The following is a 21,558-nucleotide window of genomic DNA, read 5'->3' as shown; positions in this document are numbered from 1 at the left end:
CAACTACCAATTAAACCAAATAGCCTCATTTTTGGTGTGGTACGCACAGCTGTGATCATCTGACTGTCTCTCCACCATTTCTGTAGCCGTCTGCCACCCACACCACACATTTTTGTACTTTGTATACTGTAATAATGAGCGCACTTGGTTTAACCACTTGTAGCAATGCACCACACTAAAAATTAGTTCGTAGGAAATTAGGTCAATCCTCTACTTCATTTTTTATTGTAAAACTTTGTTAAAAAACGGCCTGAAAATCACATCCCTTCAGCATATTAATGACTAAAATGGTAAAAGAAAGTACATTACTTTCCTTACTAAAATGCCTGAGGAGATGTAATAGCATTAACATTCAAACTCAATCCCAGCAAGCCAGAGCTGCTGTAAATCCGGGGAACTGCTGGACTTCACAGTGATCTTGCCATCTCCTTTGAGAACTCATTGGTCACTCCATCTACAGAAGCACAAAGCCTTGATGTAGTCATGAATGATCAGTCATGTTGCAAATCTAACTCGGTCTTGCAAATTTCTCCTTTACTACATCCAGAGAATTCAACTCTTTCTCTTTCACCCAGGTGCTTGTTCAGACTCTTGTCACTTCAAGACTTGATTACTGCTACTCCCTTCTGGCTGGTCTCCCTCTGCGCACCATCAGGCCCCTGCAACTAATCCAGAATGCAGCAGCACCAACATTTCTAAGTACCGCTGCTGTGTTCTCTTCACTGGTTTCCTGTAGCTGCCTGCATCAGATTTAAAACTCTGATGCTGGTCTACAAAGCCAGGAATGGACCAACCCCATCCATACTTAACGGCAATGGTCAAAAGCCAATCTGTACCAAGAGCCCTTTGAGCTTCAAGTATGGCTCGGCTTGACCCGCCATCCCTTAAAATCCATGGAAGACAAGCATCCAGGCTTTTTTCTGTCCTGGTGAAATGAACTTCCCCTGGGTGTCCGAACAGCAGAGTCGCTCACTGTTTTCAAACACAGACTGAAGACCCACCTCTTCCGAAAGTACTTAGGCAAAGTGTAGTGTTGAGTATGGTCAAAGTTTTACTGAAGTACATGGAACTATAGAAATGGAGCTAGCTACCCCTTACCACTGCCAACTTAAGCACATCAAATCTAGCACAGCTGCAAAAGTGGAGTAACTCAGACAGACTGTATGTCCATGAATGAAGTTCTAAACTTCAAAGTTCTCACCAGTATGTGTGTGTTTGTGTTATTAGATCAGTCCTGAGTGATTACCTGACTCGAGATAAAGGCAGTTTGACTAGTGAAGACCCACCAGAGGAGCAAAGATCTTCTTCCATTCCAAGAAACACTGTTTATCCTCTCTGCAGCCAAGGTCGTGAGGTCATCAACAGAGTACCAGAGGTCAAGCAGGAGCCCAGAGACTTCCCCCTAAGCACCATTGCAACGCCCTCTCAGCAGCCCCTCAACAGAACAACAAACTGCACCAAAGGCCGTCTGCCAAAACCGGGCGACACTCTTCCTCTAAAAAAGAGACGAGCAGAGAAACCTTTGGTCAGTGACGATGAGGACGAGGAGATGAAAGAGGCTGCAGGGTCACTGCTTCACCTGGCTGGAGTACGAGCCTGTCAGAACAAGAGCGGTCAGAACGCCTCCAGAGTACAGCGGGAGCCAAGAGAGCCAGAGAAAGAATAGCAAGAGGCTGTGTGATGCTGTCTTTCTAGTCTTTGCTCTACGACAGGTCCCGCTTTTCCTTTTTTTTAGAATGTCAGGTGAATTCATATGTGGCAATATTGATCAGAAATCAGCGTTCTACTTGTTTTCAAGCACTATTTTTTAACAGGTGTCGCTCACGCCTCGGTTGGTTTCTTGTGCACTCGAGTAAAGGGATACAAGCCATAGTGAAAGTCATTAACATGTGAGGATCGTCAGTTTCCACTTATCACATGGCTAATTAGTGCAGGAGATGTCGAAATTCTTTTAATGAGCTAGACTTTGGCTGTTGTCACACATCTGCAAACCTGAGTTTGATTTCATTTTTATTTATAGCCACTGTTTATCAGCCCTAAAACTATACCAAATCACCTGAAACTGACCAAAATATTTTTTTTATGTTTGGTTTGCTGTTATAAGCAGATAAATCAATATATAGATAAGTCGAATCAGGCTGTGCTTATCTGAAAGATAAAAGAGCACCACTCACCCTGGTTATTGTGCTAAAAGTTAGCCTGACTTGTCACTGGATTTCAGGTGTACCGATTTACCAGAATAGATAGTGTGTAGCACAACATAACTAACTAGTATTACATTTGATAATGGCCATGAATTGTGGAATTTACATTTTCCCATTTGCTGATTTCTTTATGGTTTTGTGTTTATTAGTTTTTAATTGCATATTTTACTGTGGTTTGAAAAACTATATTGAAGCATACATACATTAAAAACTTGCCATACTCTCCAGTTCTCAAACATACTTGCCACACTTACTTTCCACATTTCTGTCTTTAACATAATGTGACACACGCTTGGTAATTATCAGCTCCCTTATGAGCTGGATGAGTTGCGTAACTGCAAGAAAAACAGGAAAACACTGTCTCAGTATATGAAAGCAGATGTTTTACCTGTGAGTGTGAACATGATTGTGTTCCCTCAGGCACTGATTGTAAGGCAGTATACTGGCCTGGGGGAAACAGAGCCGTTGGCTCATGGGTATTTCAAACAGAATCACTGGCCTACTTATGGATCAGAACAGGAGGGATATGAAACCGAGGGCTGTCTCTAAATGTCTTGTGTAATGAAACCTGTATCGAACTGTAGTTACTGCAATGACCAACAGATCAACTCAATCTCAAATCAAAACACTTTTTACCCTGTTGATTGAGCACAATTGATCATGTTTCCTTTAAGCAAACCCACAGTTGTTGCACTGTATGACTGTGCACAGTAAGAGTGGTAAATCCTACTCACTCTGTTCTGCATTAGACCAAGAGCACAAGACAAACCAACAAAGCAAACTTTAGAAATTCTGTGTTTTTTGTTGAAAATTGTGTCAGTTTGGTAAACCTTTCCTTTAAGCCCAATTTATTTTAACCGAACATGAGCTCAGGTTTGGAGTGTGTGTGAAAACTGCCTAAAATATCTATACAATCTGCTGCTCATTACTTTGGAAAGTGCCAAAGATAATTCTTGTAAAAACAACAAGTGCAGCTAATCCACAGGTTTAGCCAGAAGACTGACACAAAACAGTGATTAAAACTGCCTGTGTGTACCCTATGTTTATCATGCTCTTTGTGTTGAAATGGCATTGTTGTTGTTTCTTTTGTTCAGGGGTGCACAGCTCTTTAACAAAACCTGTAAAATAGATTAGCCACATGGAAGCCTGTTTCATATCATGTTCATAGTTCTGATGACTGATTTCAAGCCCTGTTAGAGTTGAATTAATAATAAAATACTCATGTTGCCTCACAACGTTATTAGAAACAGTTTGGTAAAATGGTCTGTAAATTGCCTGTTCTTATTTCAGTTCAGTTCCATTGACACTTTGATTTCATTTTTGAATTTGGACAGTTTTAATTTTGCTATTCAGTGTTTAAGTGAGCTCCTGTCAAAGAGATCACAGCAGGAAATCACAGTAGGACCCCATGTACATTTAATCCCATCTATGTTCTATGTTCTCTGTTTTTCATAATAGCATGTGAACCATTAGTTACCATGCAGAAATCCCAGCTTGACTGCTAAACAATAAAACAAAAAACAATGCTAATACAATATAATAATAAAAATATTATTATATTGTATATTGTATAATATTGTATTATATATATATATATATATTTATAAAAATAAAATTCCCAGTCAGAAGTGTAAAACTGCAGCTAATAGTTGTGTGAATAGTAAATTAGATGCTGTGAAAAGAAAACAAGCAAGGCAAGTAAATGTATTTAAATATGTCCACTGGGCCTTGCTAAATGCTTCTAGTGTTAACTAAGCTAATTAGCAAACAGTGAAGTTTTCTTTAAATCTCACATTATTTTGTACTGACATTAAGGCTTAATCATAGGTGTATGATTTCTAATAAGGTGTCTTGAGTTATAATTACAAAGCCACATTTAGAAAAGATGTGAATAAGTAGAAGCAAGCTCTAGTTATCACTCCATTGCCATTGCTGGTAGCATCGTCTGATAAGAGGAGACCTAGCTAGTGGAACCGGACAGAGCAAAGTTGGGGGGATAGAAATTATATATATAAACATGAAGGTACATAAAGGAGTTTGTGTTCCTGGGTTGCTGTTTGCTGAGCTTGAGCTAAATTTAGAGAGGCAGCAAGGCAACTTCTGAATCATGAGCTGTGCACTCCTGAAATGAGCCATTTTCTCATTTTCCTAACAAGAAACCTTTGTGAACCTTCCATTCTGACGTTCAGCTAAATAGCAAATTATGCTTTCCGAACGTGTCCAACGGATGACAAGATGCAAAATCAGATGCAATATATTAATCCTTTCTGCCAAGCATAATGTAAATGTCCAGAGCAAGTTAAATGAAGCACACTTAATACAAATATGTGTATTATATGAAGCAATGCCTGTTGTGTTACCTTGTGATTTATTTGCTTTGTATTGTTTTCTAAAACAACACTATTTGGATAATTTGCAATTTTGAATAACTGTAAAAAAGATCAGAACTTTATTATGACTATTTTATTATTATTTTTTTATTTAAACATATCATTTAGCCTTCCAGGTTTTCTCAGTTATACTGCATGGGTGCTTGTAAATAAGAAGGTATTTTTAATCCATCATACTCAAAGATTAACGTATGATAGCTGATGTATTTAGCATGAAGCATGACATATTTTCCTATGACGGTAGAACATTAGAGGTTTTTCTCTCTTTTTTTTTTTATCCCGTTGCTGTACGGATGTTGTATCTTTTCTGCAGACGACTCTTCTAACAGAAGATACTTTATGGATTTGAACTCTCCGAAGCTCAGGATTTTTATTTGGGCTTCAGGTGAAATCGATGCTGTTTGTTGTATGATCCTCAGTTTTGGTGGTCAACATATCGTCAGTGTTGGTGTCCAAATGTTCTAGAGAATCAGTGTCGAGTGAGGTTATACTCTTTACACCCTTTAAGCTCATGCCTGCCTTCACTACATGTGCTCAGATGTCAGATGTCTATAGGGTTTTTGTTTTTTGTTGTTTTTGTCTTTCTGGAGTAGGCAGTTCAAATTAAATGAATATCATGGATGTCTTTGAAATGAAAGAATGTGATGTAGCATGTAAAGGCATTGCTAAATGTGACAAAGCTCCTCAATCCATTCAGTTCATATGTGGAAACGAAGCTGCAAAATGTCTGGTTTAAAAAAATTGCTTGCTTTTGTTTTGTCACAAAAACCAAAACTTTTACATATATCTACCTATTCAGCCTGCAGCAGTTTAACCCTGCCCATTTGTTCTGAAGTGTTTCAGCCTGCTTTTGAGAGTGAAATACAATACAGGCACAATACAGGGCAGCAACTCAGAACTCCTTTATATGCATCCTAAGGGCACAGTTACAAAAACAACCTGTTAAATTATAAGAGTGGATAAATATTTATGAAGGACTCACTGTTTATTGTTTAATTCATAAACCCACACTAAGTGGAACTCAGGAAAGAAAAACAAAGAAAAATGTATAAAAAGATATTGACCCTTTAATAATCCTGATCCAGGTGGATCTAATCCCCGTCATCAACATATATAATACATGTCCAAAAGTATCTGGACAGCTCACTTTAATAAGTGAGTTTAGCTGGTTTAAGGTGCACCCTTTCCCAGGACAAGCATTCTCCTCATGAATATCCTTAAATTTAGATGAAATACTGAAGAAATGAGCATGTGGTATATGTGCATGCAAAATATCACATAGTTATCATGCAGTTGCCAGCAGTAAAGCATTTGATAAATGTATTGGTACTAATTGGTTTAGTTTAGGTAACATGTAAGCCATTAGAGCTGCATTCGTTCAATTCCACCTGAAATGGCCCAAAATAAGCTTTCTGAGTCAACCACAACCCCCCCCCCCGTATAATACACTGTCCTGGTAAAATGTATGATAAAACACCCTCCAGCTAGTAAACAAGATCACACTGATGAAGTTTAACCTTTAGAATCCACAGTTACACCAGCAGTAGCAAAACCATTTTATATGAATGATTTCTGACACACAGTTTGACTAAAACAAGCAGAGAAACTGTGTGACAAGTGCAGACTGTAAACTTTCATTCTATTCACCATTTGTCCATTGTGGCATCAGCACAAACATAAAAGTGTTCAGAATGTAAATGTTATTACAGAACTCACAAATCATGTGGTCACATCATTACACTGTAATAGAACAGACTAGTCTTCGAAGGGTTAACGTGCTGTATATTTTGATCTTTTTAATCCACCACCACAGTGTCTAACATACCGTTTATTTAAGCGTAGCCTGCTGTTGTTGCGACACAAGACAAACATAAATCTGGCTCTTGAGTCACATTTGTAAAACAGAAGTGTGTATGGGGTTGGGGAGTTTTTCAAGTTTTGTTTTATTATTTTTAACTCTGCCAGTTTTCTAACCATCTCTAGAGGAACAGCGATGTGTGTTGTTGTTGAAACTTGTCTTTACACGGTTTTTGTGTCCGATACTCAGATAGCAATCCCACATGGAGATAAAGCTGCCTATTTCCTTAATGTGCAATCATGACTGCCAAAGAACACGTTCATGAATACCTGTAAATAACCTCACTCTGTTCTGTAATGGAAAATCCCATGTCTTTACATTCAGTTTGTTTCACCTGAGAAATACATGCAATGTTTATGTAATGTATTGTCTTCCAGTTGCAATAATAAAGGATCCGTTTTAAAGGGACTTGTTGTGCAATATTGTTTTTACCCGTTAAATAAATATTCATATTGCTTTACACTTTACAGCACAATAATACTGTAAATATTCAGTGTCATACTGTAGGAAATGTTACAGAGCAATTTCTGCAAGCTTATAGTAGTAATAGGATTTACACCGTTGATTAAGATATTGTTAGTAGTTAAGGTAAATGGCCCAAACACCTCATGGAGACAAAAAACCCATCACCATCATTTTGTGTTAATCATGCTGAAATAGGTTACCAGTGCACTATCTACAGTGATGCTGGACCTATTGTAACAGCTTAGGAATAAAGTAAGTGTAAAACTGTAGACATACATTATAACTAAATTTACAGTTAATTCAGTTGCTTAGTATTTCACTTTTCTGTTATGTGTAATTCATTTAATGCCTTAACATTCCAAGGCTTATTACACACTGAGGTGTATTATTCAGCAAACTGATGGGGCTATTCTTTGGTAATAGAAGTAAAACCTTTGTCCCGCCAGCCATAAGTCATTTAAGAGGTCATTTTCCATTATATACACCATATCGGAGCATTTTGTAGTTCTATCATTACAGACTGTGGTCCATCTGTTTCTCTGCATACTTTGTTAGTCTCCTTTCACCCTGATGTTCAATGGTCAGGACCACCACTGAAAAATGGGAAGAAGGGGAAAGTGAACATTCAGAGTCTGCAGTCTGGAGCCACTTATAGTGGAACATCAACCGTTGTAAACATCTGCAATTTTGACTGTGTGTGGAAGCTGCCTTTCCTTCAGGTATGAGTGTAACATGTGAATGCAGCTGTTTTAAGACTGTTCTCTGCAAGTTTCCGCCAAGCCACCAAAACCATGTGTGAACCACACTCCCACCACGTCTTTCACTCTTGAGTCACGTCTGATTAAAAACAAAACTACCGAGGAAATGCTGTGTTTTACTCTTCTGAGCTTAAACTGCAGTTTAAACCAGAGAGAGAGATGATAATCTAACACTAAAGCTAAAGCAGTTGAAATAAACATGGTGTCACAGAGCATTCACCCACACTGAAAAACAGATTTAACACACAAGCAACTCATAAACAACAACCATTATCGGTTCAGAGATTTTCACATGCATCACGCATGAAATGGAGTGCATTTCACTGCAGTGTTTTAAAAGAACTGGCAACCAGGGTTTGAACGTAGCATTGCTGGCATTCAGGACGTTTAAACTGGGAATGACACACAAGAGCAAGAGTCAAGTTATAACATAAACAAGCTACAGACCAATCAGGTAATGGAGCCAGACACCAACTACACACATAAATGTGAATGTGTCGTATGTTTTTACTTTCTTAATTAGTCTTGCTAGTCTTAGTCTGCAAAACATTGGTGTCACTGATACTTTTGGTACTGGAAATACAATATTTCAGTTCACCTTCTTGTTGAACATTAGAGGAAGAGTCATGCAGCTCTCTCGTCTCCACATTTTTTAGCCATTTTAACTATGTTTTGGTTAAAGGCAGCTGTTTTAACTGCAGTATTTGTTAAGAATGAACATCAGCAAGATGCAGAAATACAGTGAAACAGAAATAGAAATGTGGCATCAATCTAAAAATGCTGGCGTGCCTCAAACAGCACATGCTCTATTGGTCTTAGCTGGTCTGGACGGCTTTACTGACTATAACAAGTTTTTTTATTTTGTCTCTCTGATTTTGTTGCTTGCTGCTAGGAGAAGATGTAAATATCAAACTAAATCTATCAGTGCAGAATGTCACATACAGTATTAACACTTCACTACAAAGAGATTTTACTTAAGTATTCATCTTCAGCACATTGGATCAGTGTGACCACCTCTATAAAATCAGACGTTTTGGCAGTTTGCTGGTCTGGAGCATTCAGGTGTGTGTTAACACAATGCTAAGGAGGAGAGCAATGATTATAGAGAAGCGATTGTTGTAGCCCCTCAATCTGGGAAGGTTTATAAGGCCATTTACAAACTAATTGAAGTCCATCATTCTACAGTGAGAAAGATTATTTAAAACCTACTGGCTTAAAAAAAAAAATCTTAATAAGTGTTGCAATGGTTCAGTCAAAGTACAGACATCAACCCAATGAAAATGCTGTGGCAGGACCTTAGGAGAGATGTGCCTAGACGAATATCCACAATCCTCAATGTCCTAAAGCAACATTGTAAGAAAGAGTGGGCCAGGATTTCTCCAGATGTGAGACTTGAAACATTGTTTACATACAAGATCTTCCATGTAAAAAAGTCACGAAATGCATAATGTTTTGGGCACTTTAAATACAGTGTGTTTACATTATTTATGTAAACAGGCAACAAATCATAACCATTAAACATGTTTTTGAACACTGGCTGCTGTTTTATAGACCTGGCTGAGCAGCGGAGTCCTCAGACTGAGGGTAAGTGTAGTGGAGTGTGACAGCTGAGGGTCATTCATAATTAAACACACACAGCCCTAATGACCAGGCCCCCTCTCAAGCCTCAACACAAGCAGAGACTCTCTCCTCTGGTTGCTACGGAACCACAGGAGAGATTTTATTTTTTTTTAGACATATAACATCACACTCACATTGAATAAAATGTGGTAGCGCAGCTATAGCACAACACATATTTGCACTCTTGTCAACATATAATATGCTTGACTGATGTATCTCATATTGTAATTTTCACAGTGTAATTTTCCATGTATCTGCTGCTGTAGTGATGCAATCACTTTTGAGATCAATTAGGTAAAGGTGCACATATTTGTCACTGTACAGTGTACAACGAAATGTGTCCTCCTCATTTAACCCATCTGGTAGTGAACACACACACACACACACACACACACACACACACACACACACACACCTGTGTGTTAGGGGCAGTGAGTACACACACCCAGAGCGGTGGGCAGCCAACTCCAGCGCCTGGGGAGCAGAGAGGGTAAAGGGCCTTGCTCAAGGACCCAACAGTGTCGAACCCACAAACTGCCATCGAACCCACAACCCTGTTATCGATATCCCGGCGCTCTAACCGCTGAGCCATCACTGCCCCTATGTAAAGAAGCCTCTGCTTGTGAGGTAAAGATGAGGCATCTAACCCCCAACTGTCAAGTATGGTGCTGGTAGCAACACTCTACAGCTAGTTTAAATACTATTTATTTATAAAAAAAAACAAACAAACAAAAAAACAACAACAACATATCATAAATATCATATTTGTTTCCTGTAGAGCATTTGTTCTATTATTATTGCCAAATTTTGCATAAGACTGTGAAAACAGAAGAAATCTGTAGGGGTCTAAGTGATCATTTGACCTCACAGGCACACACTGTGTGCTGCCCTCGTGTGGTGAAATGCAGTTATTACTAACATTGATTACTGGTAGTAAAATGCACTGACACTGTTTTTGAAGTATTGAATGGATGATCACCATTATCCGCCCAGCAGCCCTGCTTAATGTATTGAAGATGTGGCGAGTTGTTTTTGTGTGACAAAACCTTTATCATTCATAATTTACCAAGCAACTATATTTTCTATTGTTGAATAGTACACTGTCTTTTGTGATTTTGTATATCCAACAACAACAACAACAACAATAATAATATTAATATATTTAAGCGTAGAAATTACATTATTAATACTACATTATACTACATTATAACAATAAGTAATAATAACAATAAGTAAAATATATACAAATATTGAATAAAACTAAAAAATAAACATCAGTATAAAAATAATATAATAATCGTAATATCAGTAAACTGTTTTAAAATATATTTTTTAACAAATCATTTTTTAAACTCCTGTCCCGCCTCTCTGTGACCCGGTTCCTGTCTCGTGCTTCGTCGTCTCGCGATACCGTGACGCAGCCGAGCTGCCTATTTGACGCATGCGCAGCAGCTCGGCTGTGTGTATAAAGCAGCACGGCGGCGGAGGCGAGACGGCGGGGGACGCAGCCCGGGACCCGCGCGCTGATATAGCCAATATAACAAGCGTACACACCCCACCGGACAGCGCGCGGCTTCACCTACACACCTTATGCGGGCAGCTGCTGGTTGCGTGGCCGCTTGGGTTTAGTTTAATCAGAGCTGCAGCAGCGCGGCGTGTCTGGCGCTCCGCCCGCGGTAATGGCGAGCTCGGCTAACTCTAACCCGGTGGTAAGGACCCGAATTAGAGCAAGAGACAAGAACAGTGAGAAGGCATGGGGGGTGCGGAGTGCCCAAAAACGGTCAAAAGAAAGCAGCGCGTGGGAGCGGGACAGTGTTGCTTGCGCGAGCGTGTGTGTGGCTGTCAGTGTGGAAATCCAACCCATGCTTGGCCTTCCCTCTAATAAAAAGTGTTAGGCACACGAAATCGGCCATGTTAAGTCCTTTCTCTGTGCAGGCGGGGCTCACAAAGCAGCTCGGCACTACTTTTCTGAATGGATTATGATTATTATTGTTCTCACTAATAGGGCTGTTATTAATACTGTAATAACGTGCCGTGGTTTATAGTGGTATTAGTTTGTGACTGTAGCTGTTATTCCGAGCTGTTTAAAGCTGAAAGCTCGACAGATCAGACCAAACAGGATATTTGTTATTGTTGGGTTTTATTCATGTTGGTTTTTTATTTATTTATTTATTATAATTTTTTTTTACTTTATGTGCCCTCATACATCCCCTGCAACCAAACCAGGCGATATGATGAGCTTCAAAACCGAAGTTGAGCTGCTTATTAGAATTTTTCCGTTCCACCTTAAATCCTGCAGCAGTTACGTTCCGGCTCCTGAGAGGCGCCTGGTTGCATTTACTGCAGGATTTAAGGTGGAACTGAAAAATTCCAATAATCTCAGAGAGAGGGAGCCATTCCGTGCTGGAGTTAGCACTAGCCTTGCTCTTCCGCTCCTCTGACCCTCCCTCCCTAGAAGCCCGGGTTATATACGGCCCCGCGGCCGCTCTAATATCCACCCAGGCCGGGATGGGAAGGCGCAGCTCCGCGCCACGTCACCACCGGAGCTTTAAATAGCACGACCGACGGAGGGAGGGAGGGAGTGAGGGAGGCAGGCCAGACTGGGACATCAGGGACTGGACACTGGGGCTAGCTCTTTCCTTATTCTCTGCCTGTTTCTCCCACCTACTTTTGATCTGTTTGGGCTTATTATTTCTCATGATGGGCTCTGTGTTTAACTTTGTTGCTTATAATAATAATAATAATAATAATTATTATTATTATTATTACTACTACTACTACTACTGTTACTGTTGTTCACCCACTAAATTCATCACCTTTGCAATCTGATTTGTAACACAATGTGCTCTGTAGTAATTAATGTGCTCTTCTCTGCCTTTGTTAATCTCCCTCCAGCCTAAACTCTACAAAAGTGTGATGGAAGATGTGATCAACGAGGTCAGAGAGCTCTTCCTGGACGAGGGTGTGGACGAGCAGGTCCTCATGGAGCTCAAAACGGTAAATGAGCTTGACTTTATCTGAAGGGACCAATATAGGACACAAGTGCTCAAATAGTCATTTGTTTAAAATGTATTTATTTTTAAATAAATGTTAATGTACAAAACATTATGCATAATTAATAAAAAAAAAGTTCACTTATGTCCTAGATAACTTATTTTGAGGTGTGGAGAACTCTTTAAAGTTTTAAACTGCTCTTTCTTACCCTCTAAGCGAAATGGGTTCTATAGAGTTCTGAGAAGGTGTCCTTTTTTTAATCATCAAACATGCCATTTCGCCGCTTTCATGGAAATCGTGTAAATTTGATTTTCATGTTGAAAATCCCTCTTTCCCCTAGATGTTTTATTATGGGTAAATCAGAGCTAAGAGTATTGCTGAAATGTTAAAAGCCTTTTGACCATTGTTGCTCATTATTTTTGTAACAGTAGAAGAGAGAAGGTTAATTTGCTTCAACTGTCATAGTGGGTTATTTATGAAACAAAAACATGCAGATATATTAAGTTTTCTTCTGAAATGGATGAACGCCTCGGTTTCTTTGGACTGACACAACTGTCTGTATGAGAGCTGAGCACCTGTCTTCAGCTCTTAACTTGCGTCCTTGGGGGACACCCACTGGGCACAACTGAATTTGCAATATTATTGAACTAAGTAATTACACAACAGTTACCAAAGTATTTAGGTCTTTGAATGCACCACAATTTTTATGTCTAAATTATTAAAGTACTTTTAGGAACAGTGCTGCTGTACAGTCAGAGCCATGGTTTCTTAACTGGTCAGCTCTTTGCATTGTTGGAATTGGGGCTGAATCAACCTGCGTTAGCTTTACAGAGAAATGGAACAGTAGAGGATTATAAATGCAGTAAACTGAATAAAGTACAATTATTCTAGAGCAGTAGTTCAGCATCACATAAACATTCTGCTCTATGGGGGTTCAACAAATACCTAATCCCTTATCAGCTTTAGGTATCACATGTCTAAATCTCTTTCCAGCACTGGCAATATCTACCAATACTGATTTCACCATCATGCATCCATATACTCCTCCTACTCAGCTGGACTAATCAAAACATGTGGTCCTTGTGTTCAACTTTCTCAATCAGTAGTGCCGACGGGTGCCCTAGAGTCAATTGTGCAACTCTCAACTACAGCCTGGTTGCAGACAGTCATGTGAGTGAATGTGACCTGTGTCATTGATGTGCTGTTGTCTTGCAGCTGTGGGAGAGTAAGCTGATGCAGTCGAAGGCTGTGGATGGCTTCCACACAGAGGAGCAGGGTGCTCTGCAGGGGCAGCAGCAGGTCCAACAGGTTCAGCAGACCCAGCAGCCCAGTCAGCCACAGCAGGTCCTCCTGCCCCCAGCCCAGCAAGGTCAGACCCACATGCGCACAGACTTTTACGCCTGCATAAGTCATATTAATCAGACCTGGCTTGTCACTTACTCATTTGTGCTGTTTTAATAACTAGTAACATCATACTTATTCATCTAAGATGTCACAAAACATAATGATAACTGTTTCTTTTGTGTTTTGGATGTGCAATGATGCTGGATTCAGCTCCACAGCAGCAGGTGATCGTACAGGACTCCAAAATGCTGCAGCACATGGGTGCGACTGGCATGGTGAGTATAACACTACCCGGCTTACAGCAGAACAGGATTAATGAAGTTCATTAGTTTCTGGACACGGGTTAGTGTGCCATGTTTCATCAGGTGTCTTTGAACCAAATCTTTGTATACCAAATCCTGAAGGGCCCGAGTTCTTTTGTGACCTCATGAACAGTTTCCTCAGTAGCCTCACTCTGCTGTTTGGTTGAAGTTCCTGTTATAATTTTGTGATTGGACAAAGCAAATTTTGTTGTCTGTTTCAAATGGATCCCCCCCCATTTTCTCAGTCTGTGAAGTATTTCAAAAGTAATTTTCTCCAACAAATTAATGTCTCAAAGCAGTGCCATTTACTCACATTTATGAGGTATCTCAAAACGATGACCCATTTCTCCCAAAAAAATGTAAATCCTAAAAAAAATGTAGTACGTGATGTATGCCTGAGCAACTCGTTTTTGAAAATATAGTGGTCTGTAAATAAATTTGTAGTGTCAAACAACTCATAGGAGTATCTGAAATCATGGCTCTTAATGACTCTTTATGATGTAATGTTGACAGAGTGCAGCTGCCACAGCAGCAACCCTGGCGTTGCCCACTGGAGTGGCAGGTGTTGGGCCTTACCAGCAGCTCATCACCAGTCAAGGTAAAGACCATGTGTGGAGGATTCTCTGCCATAAAATGTTGCTCAGTTTTTCAGAAACAAGACAGCTTATGTGTTTGGGAAGAGCAATGTCTGAAAGTTGAAATTAGGTGGTTCGCGTGGCCACCATGACATAAGATTTGCACAGGCTCCTTGGCTGTCCAAGTAATGTGAAAGAAAACCAGACTCCTCAGACCAGGCAACCTTTAGTCACTCCAAGGTCCAGTCCAGATTGGGGATGCACCGATCCATCTTTTTCTGTTCTGATAGATACCTTTAATTGAACTTTTCGTAACGGCCAATACCAATCCGATATCGTTGTTCAACTAAAGCCATATATCTGATCTGTGAGAGACTTGAGGCACCAGGATTGCCGTAATCATTACTAACTGATGTACCCAATTTCTGTTTATTGGTTACTAAAACAAATGTCTGGGCACAGGACGTTTACGTGGAAGACCAGCTGGATTACTTGCCGACAGGTTGATGGTTAGATAGGGAGAGTCTTGCTGTTTGCTATTATATGCATCATGTTTGTAGGTTACTCTGATCCTGGGTTCTGATTACTGGTGGTGCAAGAATGGGGTTCTGTTAATGGATCAGTGCTTTGGATTAGACTAATTTTCCAATACTCGATCCAGCTAATTTTGTTAGTATCGCGACTGATATGGTGCACCCCTAGTCCAGATGCTTATTTCAATTGTAGGTACTTTTGATTGTGGACAGGTGTCCTCCAGTCAATCAGTAAACGTTTCTGAGACGTCTGACACAGTAGCTGTTCTGCCACCCATAATCATTTATATTTATGGTATTTAGCAGACGCTCTTATCCAGAGTGACTTCCAAAAGTGCTTCACTGTTTACTCCGGAAATATCCATAGTTAGTTTATCAGCCAGGATCTAAAAGATGCCTCTAAGCTTGGATACTACTAAATACAAAAGTCAGTAGAGACCACAATACTCAACACCACACTTTGACCAAGTACTCTTGTAAGAGGTGGGTCTTTAGTTGACATTTGAAGACAGCAAGTGATTCTTGGGTGGCTTGGTGATTCAAAGTGGCTTGGGTCCTTACACCTGGCTGTAAATTCTGCAACATGTGGACTACAAGAACCCACTGCTTAGTTACTGTTTACATGCATTCGAGACTTTGACGCACCATTGTCATGAGATTATTAGCTTTCTAATGACTAGCTTAATTTTAATGTTTTTGGAAACACTACTATAAGTGAAAATATGATATTTTTTTGTTTTACAATCTAACTCGAGCTGAAACTGTACTGACTGCTGTGCAAAAAAGGAGATTTCCATATTTTATTTGTGAAATTGGGTTGTAGCTTGTTTGCTTTTCGTTCCTTTCTTGGATAAAAATACAAATATTCTGGTTCAATAAAATACTTGAGTACAGGTGTCCCATGGTAAAACCTTGTGAAATGTCAACAGCCTAATTTCCATCCTGACTCTATAAATGCTGAGCCCTGTGTTTAGAGTGTTAGTTGGAGTAATTGGATGTTTTACTTGTGGTTAAGGTGGATTTAAATGGTCTGTTTCTGGTTGGTGTTTAGGTCAGATCATACAGGTGGTGAGGGCAGCAAATGGAGCCCAGTACATCATCCAGCCTCAGCAACCCATCATGGTCCAGCAGCAGGTCCTGCCCCAGATGCAGCCGGGTGGCGTGCAGGCCCCAGTCATTCAGCAGGTACAAAGTTTTTTTTTAAAAGGAGCTAACGCAACTGGAACGGGTACAGGTGCATCTCTTCATACTCAACATTTGAAATTTGGGTTAAAACCAGTTGTGCTCTGACATAACAAAAGCTAATGTCTGCGCACAGTTAGAAAAGTGTTTATAGCTGATTTATTAAAAGTCCAATCATTTTAGATTAGTTTTACACTAATAAAGTGTCATTTGAGTGTGTGTTGGATTATAGTGTCAAAGATGCACAACTGTTAAAGCAAGAGTCTAAATGTACTGATTTGTCCCATGGACCCCTTGTGTCGTCACCTTAAAGGCTTTATTTTGCTCACACATGACCAAGGGAACAAGATGTTAGTCTGAAATGTAGCGCACCCTCTCTTGCAGGTCCCTTAGGAGCTGGCTGAATGGTAGTTCACTAGTGTAAATCTGCCAGACCTGGACCACAATGTTAAACTTGTGCATAAGCGCATGATTTCTGAAGTGTGGAGTGTTTGTATTTGTTTTGTTGCTCTGGCACTAAACTGTTAATTCAGGCTTAACTTGCCTTTACTCGTTTCTTCTCTGTGGCAGTGTTTTATTCATGGCTCTGAAACACTCTGACATTTTGTCAAGATTGTTACATTTATGTGAGCAGGACAGTTTATAGTCAACATAGAAAAGCGGAACTTTGGATTTTTAAAGCCGTCATTATTCACAGCATTGTTTACTTTCCCGTTCAGCCATTTGTATATATTGTCTTCTCATAAAGCATAATGTAACAGTGACTTGGGGTCATCCCTGTTACAGAAATGGAATAAAGAGAGAAACTAGTAGACATGTTTGTTGAAGACATTTTTCATTTATGTCTAGAGGGTCCCTTAAAGTCTTGTATTTAGTGTATTAATGTATTATACATTTCACATTAAGTTAATGCATGAGCGTTTTCTTTCCCCCAGTGGTTCTGCAAATACAGTGGCTGCATGCAGTGCAGTCTATAATCACGTTTCTGCCCACGGGAGTATTTTTTTTGTTTTAGCAGTTTTAACAAGAAGCTGTTTTGAATCTGTGTTTAGGTCCTGGCTCCTCTGCAGGGTGGTCTCTCTCAGCAGACAGGGGTGATAATCCAGCCACAGCAGATTGTCCTCACAGGAAACAAAGTGCAACAGAATGCTCAGGTCAGCATTGCTTCTGACACACTGTACCCTAAACTTGGGCATGTCTAAACTGATCTGTTGTAAAAATAAATGTTTCCTTTTTAGTCCCTTTTTATTGCATTTATGTATTATTATTATTATTATTATTATTAGTGCATACCTGCTCTTAGAGGTCATTTTAAAGCGCTTCAATTGAAAATGGCTCATGAGTTTTTTAAGAAACCTTCATATTATCGGCTGATACTTTGAAATATTAAAAAAAAAAAAGTAGAAGTAAAGAAGTATTTGCATTTGTCATGATGCTTAAATCTAAGGGATGTAAAGAGGTTGTTGTGAAAAGGTTGTAAGTTGATGACTGTGTATTTGCCATCCTGTGCTTTCTGGTGCAGGTCATGCAGGCGGCCATGGCTACGCAGGCAGGTCAGGGAGCCGCTCCGGTACAGGCACCAGGCCAGCCTCAGCCCCAAGTACAGCAGCAACCAGCGCAGCAACCACAGCCGCAAACCCAGCCGCAGCAGGCTGCCCAGCAACAGCCACCCATGATGTTGCAGGTGGATGGCGCTGGAGACACGTCCTCTGAGGAGGATGAGGAAGAAGAGGATGAGTATGATGAGGACGAAGATGAAGACAAAGATAAAGATGGTGCAGAAGATGGCCAGGTGGAGGAGGTCTGTATAGTTGTGCCTCTGAGACGAAGTATCGTGTATTGAGTTTAGTGACACAGACTAACAGTCAAACCTGAAAGAAATTCCGCCGATATATTTTATATATATATATATATATATATATATATTATATATTTCCAAATACATGTCTGTGTTTGACCTTAAGCGTGGGTTTGGTGGGAATGATGAATAGTGCTCTGATTTTCTTATAGGAACCTGTTTTTTTTTTTTTTGTTTTTTTTTTTTTTTTGTTTTTTTTTTTTTGGGACAACAAGTCTTTTGTATATAAAATCCCAGTTACCGCAATGTGCCATGTGTATTATCACCAACTGCTAATATTTGTTCAGAAACTTGATGCTGAATGCTCCAGAAAGATGCTGGAATGCTTGAGCTAAACTTAAAGTGGTCTTTAACATGGTGTTTGTGCGAGTGCATGCCTTCACCCATCTTTGTTCTTGCAGGAGCCGCTGAACAGTGGAGATGACGTGAGTGATGAAGAGGACCAGGAGCTGTTTGATACAGAGAATGTGGTGGTGTGTCAGTACGACAAGGTGTGTTGGAGCCTTATTACAAAAACCTCTATCTACAAACTCTAAAATATCACATATATATATATATATATTTCAGATAAGTATTAATCCTCTCCTATCTTGACAACTTTGCCATCATAACTTTGTAAACTCACTGGTGTTCCAACTTCTGTTTTTTTTTCTTTTTTTTTTTTTTTAGTGTTTGTTCATACTGCAGAGAAAAACTGTTCAAAAAGGGAAGCCTTTAATAAATGCTGACTATGCAGCTTCTGTGTTTTCTGCTTAATTTCCAATAATAAATGACACCTAGGTCATGCAACTTTAAGTTTGCAAGGGGAAAAAAAGCAAACAATATTGGTTTATTTGTCCTGAGCAATGATGCTTGTTTTACAGTGCTTGTAAAATCTATTTTTAAAAATGAGTATGTAATTTTGCTTTCAGATTCACAGAAGTAAGAACAAATGGAAATTCCACCTGAAAGACGGGATCATGAATCTGAATGGACGTGATTATGTCTTCTCTAAAGCCATCGGGGATGCAGAGTGGTAAAGGAGTGGAAAAAACAAACTGTCAGATGTGTACGCAAGACTCGAGGCCTGGAACTGTATGACTTTCAGGAGATGAACATGGTTTAGGGATGTAGAGACATCCCTGTACTGTTGGGTGATACTTGAGCGGTGTTGAAGCCCTGTACGTTTGATCAGTGGATCTCCAATGACTGCCCCAATGTTTTTTTTTTTTTTTTTTTTTTTTTTTTTTTTTCTTCTCTCTCCCATCTCTTCTGGTTCTTCCTTTTATTCTTAACGGTGAGAAATCTGAATGCCCAACCTGAACAAGCAGATCTATATACAGTAGAGGCTGTCTTGAGCAAATGTAGTGCCTCGAAGTAGCTGTGAATTCCCCAGAAGTGCCCCCACACTTCCCCCTCCTGGCGTGTACTTTTAGATTACTGTGTGCTGTCCTTGGCTGTAATGTAGTTCTGAATAGATTTGGGTTTCCATTTTAAGATAATCCCTTGTGGATTAGGCATTCGTCTAGTTGGTTTGTCCTGCAATTCCCTGTTTTTGCCAAGCCATTGCTATTGAGTTTGCCAGTCGTTTTTAAGTCATCAGATACAAACACTAAAATGACCAGAAGCCATTTTAAGTCTGATCAATCACTTTAAATTTATTACAACAAACATTTGCTTTTCCCCCTTTTTCATAAATCAATGAATAGATTAGACAAATGTAAACGTTTCTCAGACTAGCTCAAATTTCCGTGTGTTTGTCTAATACAGTATTTTGCGGCTGGTTAAAGGTTTGCACTGTCGATGTGACATGTGGTTATCATAGCATGCTTAGTCCCAATGGCTTTAATCTTGCGTGTTTGTGTGCGGAGTCACTGCTCAGCCATGTCTTTTAAGTACTCAAGATGACCCTTACGATACTTTTAGAGCGGTCAACTTGTGGTGGGGTTGTTTTGTGTGTTTTTTTTTGTATTTATTCCTGAAAGCTCAGGCACCATCACGCATTGGGGATGAAACTGCACCACACTGTGCTCTTATGAAAAAGTGTTCTTTCTGCTTTCTTGTCTGCTTTAAAAGGTGATGGTGAGCTGTTCCATCGAGTCTTTTGCTATATTTTAACTTCATTATGAGCCCCCCCCCCCCCCCCTTTATTTTAAAAACTCATTAACTGAATTCGCGCCGCTCTTCTTTCAGTCTTCTGTTATCCACTTTAGGCGAATAGTAACAACAAAGTCCATTATTAATGTATTTATATTTAGAATGTGGTTAAATGGATGGAACAGCTTGTCGCTTTGAAGTGATTCTTTTTTTTTTTTTTTTTTTTTTATTGATTTAGGTATAACTTCTCCTGCTTTATCATTTTAATTTTGTTTGTGCCTTTCACTTTGTTGGATGTCAGGTATTTGGGGGTGGGGGGGTGAATCCTAAAACTGTACACTTGGCTTCGTTTTTATGATAATAAACCATGAGCAGGAACTGGTGTCTGCAGCTGTTTGAGGGAACCATATCCTAAATTCTTACCATGTTTTATTATAATTCACTACCATCTGTCAGTAAGATGTTTGTTTAGACTTTTTTAGTATGTTTTCAGAGCCGCCTTTTCCACCTTCCCTTTGTATGACTTTAATTAAAGAATTATTGAAATTATTAAATATTGTCTCGTAGCGGTTTTGCCATCTGCTAAAATAAAATGCTTCATCCCATATGCTTTTGGTAGCAGTTTAAAGGAAAATCCTGCAGTTGCTCAAATAAAAGCGGAGCTTGTTCATGTGAACAGGAGAACCGGAATTCTTGTACAGTCATGTTTATGTTTTTATATATATGAGGCTGAAAATTAACTTTTCCTATATTGTTGTTTCCTATAACGATCTACCAGTCTGACACTGACTAGGAGAAGGTTTTCCTCTCTCCTCCATGCTGAATTCCTCTGATACAATAATGAATTACCAGTGAATCCAATTTTGGAGAGATCTCCAGGCCCAACTGCGGAAAATCTGCCTCAAACCATGACATTTCCACCTCACTGCTTCAGAGTTGATATAGGATTTTTGTGCCCAAATGATGTCATCAGTTTTCTATGACCACATAATGCTTGTCCAGAGCACATTGCTACAGATGTCTTGGTTAAAATATTTTTTTCAGAAACAATTGTAGACCCTTTTTAGACTCATCTGCACCTACAACCACCTACAAATATCTCACTTTACCAATAAAGAGAAAACCAACCTAAATGTCTGAGGTTTAAATGAGACAAGTTCCTCTAAAATCCCATTTTATGATGTTCTAATCATCTGCAGATAATGTGCTGCACCTGATTCTAATGTTTTCTAATGGCATTTAAAGTAGTGATAAATGTGGGAGGGTGTCCTAATTTTCTCACAGGAAAATAGTATTTCTGTTAATTAAATTATAAGGTGTCTTTGTAATATTGTATTACATCAATCTTCCCATATTAAGTTTTTCACATGACTACTGTGTTAGCTAGCTGGAATCAGTC

The 21,558-nt window shown here is 39.4% G+C and overlaps 2 protein-coding genes across 4 annotated transcripts in view; both read left to right on the top strand.

The window, feature by feature from the left end:
• ches1 (checkpoint suppressor 1) overlaps positions 1-6,860 on the top strand; it is a 39,880-nt gene extending 33,020 nt beyond the window's left edge. For both annotated transcript variants that reach the window (XM_072688328.1, XM_072688337.1), the window contains exon 6: positions 1,228-6,860. In XM_072688328.1, the coding sequence (XP_072544429.1) occupies positions 1,228-1,666 (439 nt within the window). In that variant the 3' untranslated portion in view covers positions 1,667-6,860. The remainder of the gene's footprint in view (positions 1-1,227) is intronic.
• A 3,904-nt stretch (positions 6,861-10,764) lies between these two features.
• On the top strand, positions 10,765-20,713 carry gtf2a1 (general transcription factor IIA, 1). Of its 2 annotated transcripts, XM_072688317.1 has the most exons (10): positions 10,765-11,004; positions 12,191-12,292; positions 13,505-13,658; positions 13,844-13,908; positions 14,449-14,533; positions 16,095-16,228; positions 17,278-17,379; positions 17,748-18,026; positions 18,485-18,574; positions 18,995-20,713. In XM_072688317.1, exons 1-10 carry the CDS (start codon positions 10,975-10,977, stop codon positions 19,100-19,102), a joined length of 1,149 nt encoding a protein of 382 aa, XP_072544418.1. In that variant the 5' UTR covers positions 10,765-10,974; the 3' UTR covers positions 19,103-20,713. The 2 variants fall into 2 exon arrangements, with proteins under 2 accessions (XP_072544418.1, XP_072544409.1); XM_072688308.1 differs by lacking the exon at positions 10,765-11,004 and having other exon boundaries at positions 11,023-12,292.
• The last annotated feature ends 845 nt before the right edge of the window (positions 20,714-21,558 follow it).

Source organism: Salminus brasiliensis, chromosome 1 (assembly GCF_030463535.1).
Source record: "Salminus brasiliensis chromosome 1, fSalBra1.hap2, whole genome shotgun sequence".
In the NCBI taxonomy this organism is placed as follows: domain Eukaryota; kingdom Metazoa; phylum Chordata; class Actinopteri; order Characiformes; family Bryconidae; genus Salminus; species Salminus brasiliensis.
This window is presented reverse-complemented; position numbering and strand designations above follow the sequence as displayed.

What these genes read in the sequence shown, in the direction of transcription:
- gtf2a1 (XM_072688308.1), top strand. Translation starts at nt 12,155, where the DNA reads ATGTGCTCTTCTCTGCCTTTGTTAATCTCCCTCCAGCCTAAACTCTAC. An exon ending in GCAGCTCATCACCAGTCAAG is followed by an intron (nt 14,534 to 16,094) that starts GTAAAGACCATG and finishes GTTGGTGTTTAG; the next exon opens with GTCAGATCATACAGGTGGTG. An exon ending in TGGTGTGTCAGTACGACAAG is followed by an intron (nt 18,575 to 18,994) that starts GTGTGTTGGAGC and finishes TTTTGCTTTCAG; the next exon opens with ATTCACAGAAGTAAGAACAA.